Consider the following 11,473-nt stretch of genomic DNA (forward strand, 5'->3'; position numbering starts at 1 on the left):
TTAATGTCACTGGATATAATAATCATCATGCAGATTGCTACCTGTCATTGTGTATGTTGAAATACGTAAGGAACCATGCACTATACTCTGATTTTTGTTTCTAATCTGTCTTATTTGTTTATTTTTTTAAAAATTGCTGGTTGAGACCCAGTGTATTGATTTTACTATTTACTAGTTGACTGCAGGGAGCAGTTTGAAAACACTGCCCTAACAAAATTGAGTCATCTGCTTTGGGAGGACGAGAGTAAGTCCCTCATGTGGGTAGTGATGACCCAGAATAACACCCTCCTTATTTTGGCCAGGGGAAGGGGGGCGTGCAGTCTGTGCGCCTGCCCCACACCAAAGCCTGCCGGTCATGCTGCACTTACATGTCTTGGGTCCGGGGTCTGCTCTTCCACTCAATGGAGAGGCTCTTTGGGGAAATGGACCTACGTGATGAGTGGGTGAAACCCGTCCAGTCAGTTATATGAAACAATCTAAGCTTTCATTTTAAAAACGTGATCTAAGAAGTCAGGACTCATCAGAAATTTGAAGAAAATAGCTCAAATGATATATCCAGATGGAGTCATTTTTATTCAACCTCCTCAGCATAAAGCAAGCCTTCTGATCTGACAATTCATGGTCTTGTTACATTTTCATTCATCATTTCCTTATTCTCTCTCTTCTATATCCCTTTCTCTTTTTGGAGCTTCAGTTAGATGAAAGCCGAATAATCCTCTCTGCCTACTGTGAATAACGGTTAGCAAAACGCTTCTCCTTCTAAATCTCATTTCTTATGTCATTTTTTAAAAGGAAACCTTGTATGTGTGGAATGAACCTAAGTGGTGCATTAAAGGAATTTCTTTGCCTGAGAAAAAGTTGTCAACCTGCGAAACAGTTGACTTTTGGCTAAAAGTGGGAGCAGGTGTGGGAGCTTTTACAGCTGTTTTGCTGGTGGCTCTAACTTGCTACTTCTGGAAAAAGAATCAGAAGTAAGTAACCTCTGTATAAGAACTGAGAAATCTCTTTTGTTGCGAATATTTTAGAGTTAATCATTATATCCAACAGTTTCTCTCAGAGACACAAGAAATTTCCCGTAGTGAAGGAGTTATAGGAAAGGCCTTTAAGAAAGCAAATGGAAATGACTGTTGTTCTGATAACAGAGAGATCAGAGAACATTAGAGGTAATTGAGTTAGATCCGTTGTTTTTATAAAACAAGGAACAGAGGATCCTGGCTGCTCAGGTAGATGGGAGCACAGCTCAGAAAGGAAGGCAGATTTTCTCTGTGTGTCTGTTTTTCTTTTCATGACATCATGCTGCCTTCTTGCCCCATCTTTTCTCTTTCAATTTCTTGTGGGCAGATATTTGCAAAGAAACAGACTAAGTGTATACTCCATGACTTTCAGAATCTGAAGTTGAGTATTGAGTGTAACTTCCAATTGTATTTTGATACATTATATGATTTGGCTCTTTTAAAATGATTTACATGTCAGTTGGGCTGTGAAAGTTCTCTACTGTATTATCTAGGCACAGTGTAATATCTGGGGTGGGGAGTAGAAAGGAATGAGTGATAGAGAGAAATAGTAAAGACCAAGTCACTTGCCTATATAATATTCTCATCCTACGAACTAAACTTTGGAAAACTGCATAGTAAATTAGTTCCCAAATATTTATAAATGAAAAAAATGCGTTCAGACCTCTCATTTTCTCTTTGTTTTTCAAAAGCTTTTCATAATTGGACACTTGAATCACTGTAAAATAAGTATGATAGTGTTAACTGTATTGCACTGATTCTCTGAAATTCTGGAAACGATTGGTGTGTAGACGGTAGATTAATGAGAACACATAGTGTTATGGCTATGGGTAAAGGGAATATGTTGGGGGAGCAGCTGTACTCCACGACAATTTAATTAGCTGGTGTATGACCACCCCAAATAAGTATTAATTTATATTAAACAGCCACTTTATCTATTTATTTATTTGCCGCTACTTAGACTGGAGTACAAATATTCCAAATTAGTAATGACGACAAACTCAAAAGAGTGTGAACTCCCAGCTGCAGACAGCTGTGCTATCATGGAAGGAGAAGAAAATGAAGAGGAAGTTGTATATTCCAATAAACAGTCGCTACTGGGAAAACTCAAATCCTTGGCAACAAAGGTGAGAGCAGAATTTTAACCTGGTATTTCTGTGTATTTATAAATAAAGGGGCCATATTAACCTAACAGTAGCAGTCATGCAAACCGTGTCATTCAGGGTGGGTATTTATCCAGTAGAAATACTCTTAGAAGTACAGAAGGCTGTAAATACAAGAATAATCACTGCAGCATTGTTTTTGTTGGCTAACCAGGTAGAAACAACCTTGAACACCATCAGTAAGGACTTAGATAAGAAATTTCCATATATCAAAGTAGTGGGATGCTGTGCACCTCTGCAGATGTTAAAGATTGAGATGTCTATGTGTACTGATATGTCAGTGGGTCCAGGGTAAATGAAGCGAAGACAACACATAGACTATTGCATTTCTATTAAATATACATTTATATTAGTATTTGAAGAGGAAACTACTAATGATAGCTGCTTTTTGAGAATTTTGAATAAATGGGTGTCTTTAGTCTTTGAAGCAATGCAATTTTATAATATTTGAATTTGCACAAAAATAATGTATTATAGTATTAAAAAACAAAAATTTTAGGTAAATAAAAGATCTCATTTATTTATATTTTTTTATTTTATAACAAGATGTTTTCATACAGAGGAGATAAAAGTTATATAAAATGTTGAGATGTTACTTACCGGATGCCATCACATTTGTCGGCTTTGAAATGATTACTGTATCCAAACAGATAGCATGAAGCCCTAAGTATTATTTGTAAACACATTTAATTGACATTCTTCACCATTGACTTAAAAGATGAAACATTACCAGTTTACCTACGCAGGAATAAAGACAGAATGAAACCAGAAAGAAAACCCATTTCAAAGGATTTTCAGCAGGCAGGACATGTGGTGAAAGATTGCATTTATTGAGAGTGTCTTAGTAATCGTTTCCTAATTAAGGCACATAACAATATCATAGGGGATCATTTAAAAATAAAACAAGCCCTATTCCCCTTATACTAATGGTTCTTTGATTTTTCTTAATATGGTAGTTTAGGGAGGATACTATTGCTGTGGGACAGTGAATGTACAGAGATTGTCAAGAGCTGAGATTTTACCCTACTTGCAAGCTAACAACTGAGCCTTCCATGGTTTCATGGATACTTTAGAAGACGTGGGACTTCTGATCAGAGACAAAGGACAGTTTAGCACTCACAGCAGAAGCACTAGCCAAAATGTCAGCATTTATATGAGTCGCAGAGCCCCAGGTCCTGCAGATGACACTTGTACACACAGTGGTCTGCCTTACAGGAAAGGAACCTTAAGCTTTGGGAACCTGAATCTTTTAGAAAGGGCAGCAAGCATCTCTGTCCTTTGTTCCAAAGGGAGATAGTGTTGTTATTGTACTGGACAGGTAGCATGCATGTTCATTGCTCAAGAGGGAAATACTCTTTCTAAGACTGTAAGCAAGCCCGCCCTTTGCTATGGAAGGGCACAATATCTTTATTTTCAAAGGCTGCTTTCTATACAAGGGTTGAAATGCAAGGGTTAGGGTTAGGGTTAGGTCCTTTTGTTTTTTGTTTTTTGTTTGTTTGTTTGTTTGTTTGTTTTAGCGGTACGCGGGCCTCTCACTGTTGTGGCCTCTCCTGTTGCGGAACACAGGCTCCAGACGCGCAGGCTCAGCGGCCATGGCTCATGGGGCCAGCCGCTCCGCGGCATGTGGGATGTTCCCGGACCGGGGCACGAACCCGCGTCCCCTGCATCGGCAGGCGGACTCTCAACCACTGCGCCACCAGGGAAGCCCTGGGTTAGGTCCTTTGAAAAGGTAGTCTGGAAAAAAGGGAAGTCAGTGTCTCACTCATAAGATAGGCAGAAATGCAAGAGAACCATTGGGGAGTTGTCTCCCAACAGATCCAAACCTCCTTCCTACACTATCTTGGCTTCCGGCAACTTTCCCATTAGTACACCATTACACTGTTCACTCTGATTAATCTGACTGGCTGAGGCTGGAATCAAATCTGGTCAGTTTGCTTCATATAGCACTTAAAACATAGAGCTACTCCCAACAAGACACCAAACAGCAAGATGAGGCCAACCTGTATTATTAACCTGGATCATACCAGGGTTCCAGGCTCAACTAACCAAACAAATGCCGTAAGTCATCAGGGTCCACCTTAGAAAGAGGTGGCTTTCTTTTTAGGTCCCTGTATTAACCTTTCCACTTAGCCTGAGACCTTTCCACTGGTACTGAGATCTTTCCTCCATAAGATTCAGATGGAAGAGGGTTAAGGACATTTTCAAAAATTTACAGAGACCCTATACATCTCCCACTTTTGTCTACCTGGGCCATGGTAGGGGAACTTGGTGAGCAGTGTCCTCCACCAGGTGGTCATTATCCTTTTGGTCTAGGAAGATGACAATCCAACAAGACAGTCCAGGCACAAAGAATTTTAGTGACTGTACAGATCGTGTCTTGGCCCTCAGGGAGGAAGTATAAGGCAGTTATATCGTCCATAACAGTGTATGGACAGTGGGTTGATGTTGACCTGAATGCCTTCAAAGGCTGAAGTGGTGTCATGGATTAGTTCAGTTAGAGTCAGAAACAAATTTTGTACTGCCTTTTCTTTCTTTTAAAAAAAATTTATTGAAGTATAGTTGATTTACAATGTTGTGTTAATTTCTGTGTACAGCAAAGTGATTCAGTTATACATATATGTATTCTTTTTTATATTCTTTTCCATTGTGGTTTATCACAGAATATTGAATATAGTTCCCTGTGCTATACAGTAGGACCTTGTTGTTTATTCATCCTATATATCAGTGTAATAGTTTGCATCTCCTAATCTCAAATTCCCAATCTTTCCCTCCCCCACTCCCCCTCCCCCTTGGTAACCACAAGTCTGTTCTCTCTGTCTGTGAGTCTGTTTCTGTTTCGTAGATAAGTTCATTTGTGTCATATTTTAAATTCCATATAAGTGATATCATATGGTATTTGTCTTTTTCATTATGACTGACTTCATTTATTAATGTAATCTTTATTTCCATCCATGTTGCTACAAATGGCATTATTTCATTCTTTTTTACGTTCCATCTTTGCTAATTGAATAACTACCCATGGGGTGAGTGTGAATAACAAGTCAGTTATCCCTCCAGGAACCTCTTCTGAGTAACCAAGGGTAGCCTGATACTGAAAAGAGCCTTGCAGTTGTCTAAGGGCTAAATGATCTATCGAGGATGTTTTCATACACAGTTGAATTATGACCACTGATGACCACTCCTAGAATACAAGTACAAGCCGTGCTGTTTTTAGGAGAGAAGTTAACATCTGGTTCTATTCAAAAAGTATAGTCCTAGAGGTACACATGGTGCCTCTGGAAAGAAAGTATTATTTACAGTTGTTAGGGACACCAAGTGGGACCTATTTAGTTAGGCAGCACTGGTTGATGGTGCCTGCGACCTCCTTGCTGGCTTGTAAACCTTAGCGTTCCCGATTCATGTCAAACAACTGTGTCTCTTCTTTGTCTTTGGAGAGACTGCTTGAGGGCAGTTTGTCCAGCTTTTCCTGTTTGTCCATGCCGCAGACTGCGTGGTATTGTCCCCTCCATGGAATGATTGAGTGATGGCAATGGGAATGGACATGTTGATCGTTGTTACTTTGGGCAGAAGCTGGCATCATCCCTGCTGTTTCTGAGAGAATTTTCAGTAAGTCTAAGGGGAATGGCAACCAGATTGTGGTTTGAGCATCTGGTGGATTTGGTAGACCCAGTAGTCAGTTACATTTAAGGCACTTGCAACAGTTTGAGAGAGGAACGCTAAGGTGTTTTCCTTCATAGGAAGGTGACAGGGTGGCTTTGAAAAACAAATAATCATTAGTATCCCTTCATCCTTTGCACCTCTCAGGGCCTAAGGTACCTTCTTCCTAGGTGCCTTATTATCAGACTGCACTGTTGATCTTCCACAGGTACAAATCAGTTTGTCCCATTTCCGTAGCTAAAGCTCCACCTTATTTCTGCTCATACCCTACTGGAGTTCTGTGCTGCCAAACATTCAGGTGCAAGAAGGTCAAGGGCTTTTAAAAATGCGTGTGGCGACCTAGTGTGTTTTCTACCTTTGCCCATGTGGGATGGTACGAGGTCTTGATGAGCTGTGTAGTCAACCAAGTAGTTATTATGCTTTTGATCTAGGATCATGACAGTCCAACAAAACAATACAGGTGGCTAAACGAGAATTATATTTGAATCTTCTAGGCTGCCTTCTGGCAGGGCTACCACCAGACGTCCTGGGGGTTGCTGTTGGGTTAAATAAGGACCCGTCATGCCAGTAGTGGTCGGGGCAGAATCCTGGGTTTTCGTATGGGTATATAATCTTATGTAGGTTGTATTGATATATTCTTACTTACTATATATTTTTACTAAAAATTATCCATGAAGCAGCCAAGAGGAGATAATCTCTTAATCCCTTTCTGGAAATAGCCATATTTAGAAACTGAGCTGCCTTACTAAGATGTGTGGACCAGGGGGAGCTGAGGGAGATAGAGGCAGAAATCTTTTTGAGTCAGTTTTTGAGAAGGCTGTTCTGATGATCAATGATCCCTTTCAATGGTAGGAAGTGTGGAAGGTCCACTGGGTACCTCTACTCCCAGTCCATTTTTCTGGGAGCTTTTGTGATTTAAAAAAAAAAAGGGACACCACTGTTAGGCTGCAAAAGGTCCATAAAACCATAAACGTTAAACAGATGTTTTGCAAGGGCCACGGTGGTGTGACTGGAGTTGGCCAGTCACTCTGTAACAGCAACACCATGACCCGAATGGGTGTCAACAGTGATGAGGAACCACCGATAGCCCCAAGAGGTGATCAAAGGTCTGATTTAATCAGTTGTCAGGGAAATATTGGTCAGCTCTTGGTATGACTCCCAAGTCTTGCATGCTGTGGTAACCTCTGCGTCAGGAAAATAGAGTCCTTCACTTTGTGCTCGGTCTGTGAAGGCAGATTTATTGCCATGCTGGACAGGATTCAAATGCTGTGTAGGGTTTGTGGCAATCTGTCTGGTGCAGTCTCTATAAGGTGCTTAACTCTGTTTGGTCTTTTCAGAGGATGGGCATCTACCTAAGTGACCCAGATGATTTGATCAACAGCTAAGATTTGTTTCCAGATTTGTTGCCCCAAAGAGAGGTAAAGAGTAAGTGGTTTTCCAAATAGCAGACCAGATAGTTCGTTGACAGTGGCTATTAAATCTTGGCAATAGCTCAAGAGTAAGTAGAAATATGACAAGATTTTTCAGAAGAAGTATTGGCCACAGCTGTGAGAAGGGCTTTGGGTTCTGGCCACTGAGCCAAGCAATCTTGTTGGTTTTCAGTTACGCATACTTGTGCTGAGATTGGACAGCTGCAGCAGGTGGTGGACACCATTGGGTTTCAGCTCAACCAAAACATCAGAGAACCAGGCCCAGACACGAAGTAGAACTTCGGTGAACCCAGGACCCCACAGAGCCAGTGGCTTCATTTGGGGCAGAGGAGTAGGGGATAACCTTTCTCTCAAAGAGTCTGCTGCCATATTTTCATGTGAGGCTGAGATGTTGCTGGCTCAGACCAGTTGTATTCTTGAATATACCATTCATATTTGACAAGTGAGACTTTACTTCCCACCTTGTTGACCTACCAAGAGTGGGACTATCAGGCTGTAGAGTCCCAGAGTGTGTGTGGTAATGGCATTCAGTTTTGACAAGAGCTCAGTAACAAGCTAACAGCTGCTTTTTCAAAAGGGCTATATGTACATGGTAGCCACATCAAGGTGATGAGTCTCAAACCCCAAAGGATACCTCTGGGGGAAGGCTGCTTCCCACTGCCACAGTCTCCAATTGACAAAATCATTAATCGCAAAGAATTGTATCATAAAGTGGTCATTAGGGCTGTGAGGCCACAAGGTGGAGAGCATTACTCACCTTGCTGGGCAGTTGATAATATAGCCTGTTGGCTTGGGCCTAACTCAAAAGATACTATTTTGTGGATTAGCTGATATGACAGAGCAAGTAGACTACTCAAGTGATACCATACTGTGTCCAACAGCAGAGTGCAGTAAGGTGCTGGGCTGTTTTTTCTCGACTGGAAGATAAAGCATCGCACATCTGCCCACCTAGTCTCAAGAATCTTTACTTAGTTGGCAGCTCCCTGAATTTTGTGAGGGTTTATCAGCCATCTCTGCTGGCAGGTCTGATAACACAGGCAAGGCTGTTGAGACTGCGGCCTCTGACTTGACACCAACAGGACATCATTTATAGTGACAACTTTAGGCATCAGAAGGTAGAGGAGCTTGTGTGCAATTCGGACTCACACGTTTGTTGCACATGGCAGAGGAGTTGGCAACGCTTGGGGTAAGTATCCGAGTAGCCCTTCTCTTCATGTGGCTGCTTTTTGACCAGGGGATTGTCCTCTGGGGCCTATGAGATAAGGAAGAACAAGCACATACCAGCAATTCCTACTATAGACTCAGATGTAACGCAACAACAGCATCTTGAATGGGGACGCAGAACCCTTCGCGCAAGGTCACATTATTTTCCCTCCCCCACTGTGAACCTTGAACCCCATTAGTTGAATTTTCAGGCCCTTTTCCTCTCACACGTTCAGGTAGGATGGTGACTTCGGTGCCTGCAGCAAGCAGAGTCAGAAATGTTTGAGTCCCTCCCCTTCCCCAGGCTCCCTTGCAGTCTCAGATGGGTGTTTATGGTCTGCAGGCACTCTTGGTGACAGGAAAACTTGGTCCTTCCCCTAATCATCTTTTTCCTTAAGGCAGCAAAGTCAGCATAGTTGGGGAAGGAAGGGTCAAAGGTGGAGAGGGAATCGGAGTCTCTGTGACAGCAGCAAGGCTTTGCATTTGCTGCTGTTTTCCAGCAGCTGCTCACAAGCCAAACAAACTGCCAGTGTTTTTGGTCCATTCAAAGTTCTGTGTTGATCGGCAAGGGCATCATTCCTGACATCATCTATTTCATCTTCGGGGACCTTTTGACTCAGAAGCCACAGCCAGATTGACTGTGCTGCAGGCTGCAGGTCTTAGGTTCTTTTGTTGATTTGGGCTTGACTCACATACAGGAGTCTTTTTAAAAGGGAATTCACCTCGTTTCTTGCTCCATTGTCATATTTAAGTTAATGCCTGGTTTAAATATAAAGGATGAGGGACATTTCCCGGGTAAGCCTGACCATACTAACTTATCTACATGTTTTGGGGTCAGTTTCTCATTCTCTAGTGACCATCTTCCACCTTATAAACCCAATCTGGGGCAGCAAGAGCCCCAGTAGTAGTCACTGCCTCACTAAGTTTTCCTATGGGAATTCATCTCAGAAAGAGCCCCCAGAGGAAGCCATGGCTCTGTAACTGTGGTGAGGACCCGCTGCAAAACCTCTGAGACCTTTTACTGCATCTTTGGGTGGATCTGAAGTTGGCAGGAGTGCCAGCAAGAGTGCCAGCAGCGTTGAGCCCTAGGATGGCCCCGCTGTTTCCATTCTTAACGATCACTGAGTCCTGCCACATCATCTCCAAAAGTGAACCAGCCAAAATTCTAGCACTTCACCTGGTTTCTCCCCATAAGTGGTTTCCATTTTCTCTCTAACGCTTATCGTAGGTGCATGTTTCTGGAACCGTTGTTTGAAAGGGGGTGAGACCTTCTTTTCCTGTTGGGATGATTTGTAGTGCTAGTTGCTCCTGTGAGGCACGCTTGAGCCTGACGGGGAGGCTGTCCTCCTGCCAGAGGAGAATTAACACCATCCAGTCAGTTGAACTGTGAACTCTTTGAACTCACTTCCCAGTGCTCAGCCCACAACCAGCTCCCCAGTTCCTCTTCATTTCCAGACAAGAAAACGGAGGACTGTTTTATTGCCTTGTTTGCCATACAGTGTGGTCAGCATGTTTGTTCCCAATTCTCAGGGACTTTCCTTAAATCTTGTTAACCAGAATGTGAAGCTCTCTTCTAGAAATGGCTTCATTAACTTCCTCCTCTCATCGGCAAAACAACGAAGAACTGTGAAGGTAATGAAATCGCACTCTACTTACTGGCCAACAAATTAGCCCGCCATAGTTTCATAGACACTTTGGAAGATGGAATGAGTCTTCTGAGTCAGAGACAAAACACAGCTTACTACTCACAGCATTAGCGTTGGCCAAAATCACAGCATTTGTATTGGTTCCTCAAGCCTCACTTCCCACACAGTGAAGTGGACTAGATGATGCCTATATACAGAGTGGGTTACGTTATTTTAAAGGAACTGGCTTGGAGAACATGAGTCTTTTATAATGGGCCCGATGTATCTCTGCCATTTGCTCCACACGGAAAGACAATATCTGTAGCTTTCTGGGTTGTAAGCAAACGTTTCCTTTATTCTAGAAGGAGACTTTATCTATATCATCCAAGGCTGTTATAGAAACATCTTTGGAAAATCACCTAGAACAAAGGACTATCAGTGTCTTTTCAAAAGACTCGCAGAAACACAGGAGGCCCGTGAAAAACTATCTTCCATCACAAGTTGACTTAGACTTCTCACCTGGTGTGATCTTGTGATTCCCTATTTGTTTGTTTTTAACATCTTTATTGGAGTATAATTGCTTTACAATGGTGTGTTAGTTTCTGCTTTATAACAAAGTGAATCAGTTATACATATACATATGTTCCCATATCTCTTCCCTCTTGTGTCTCCCTCCCTCCCACCCTCCCTATCCCACCCCTCTAGGTGGTCACAGAGCACTGAGCTGATCTCCCTGTGCTATGTGGCTGCTTCCCACTAGCTATCTATTTTACGTTTGGTACTGTATATATGTCCATGCCACTCTCTCACTTTGTCACAGCTTACCCATCCCCCTCCCCATATCCTCAAGTCCATTCTCTAGTAGGTCTGTGTCTTTATTCCTGTCTTGCCCCTAGGTTCTTCACGACCTTTTTTTTTTTTTTTCCTTAGATTCCACATATATGTGTTTGATCCCCTATTTGTAAGGGTGGTATCTTACAGTGAAGGGAGCCTTTAGGTGCCAGGGAATGCATTTAAGGGAAAGTCATCTCTGAGCTGAATCTAAAAGAATAAGTGGGCATTATGAGCACTACCTAAAACATTAAGTGTTTCCTCCTATTATAGTACCTCTTCTGTTTTTATATTATAGCCAGAGAAGTGAAACCTTGAAAAGATTCTTGAAAACAGTCACAGGAAACAGGGAGGGTAGAGCTTTTCTCCCTGAGAAGGTGCAGTGTGCCACATTTTTTTTTTTTTTTTTGTGGTACGCAGGCCTCTCACGGTTGTGGCCTCTCCCGTTGCGGAGCACAGGCTCCGGACGCACAGGCTCACAGGCCCAGCCGCTCCGCAGCATGTGGGATCCTCCCAGACCGGGTCACGAACCCGCATCGCCTGGCTACACA

At 42.5% G+C, this 11,473-nt stretch overlaps 1 protein-coding gene across 3 annotated transcripts in view; it reads left to right on the top strand.

The window, feature by feature from the left end:
* Positions 1 to 11,473, top strand: part of ELAPOR2 (endosome-lysosome associated apoptosis and autophagy regulator family member 2) — a 191,349-nt gene that overhangs the window by 175,374 nt on the left and 4,502 nt on the right. For all 3 annotated transcript variants that reach the window (XM_007447473.1, XM_007447475.1, XM_007447474.1), the window contains 2 exons: positions 793 to 971; positions 1,975 to 2,140. In XM_007447473.1, the coding sequence (XP_007447535.1) occupies positions 793 to 971; positions 1,975 to 2,140 (345 nt within the window). The remainder of the gene's footprint in view (positions 1 to 792; positions 972 to 1,974; positions 2,141 to 11,473) is intronic.

Source organism: Lipotes vexillifer, unplaced genomic scaffold, assembly GCF_000442215.2.
Source record: "Lipotes vexillifer unplaced genomic scaffold, Lipotes_vexillifer_v1.1 scaffold474, whole genome shotgun sequence".
NCBI classification, from domain to species: Eukaryota; Metazoa; Chordata; class Mammalia; order Artiodactyla; family Lipotidae; genus Lipotes; species Lipotes vexillifer.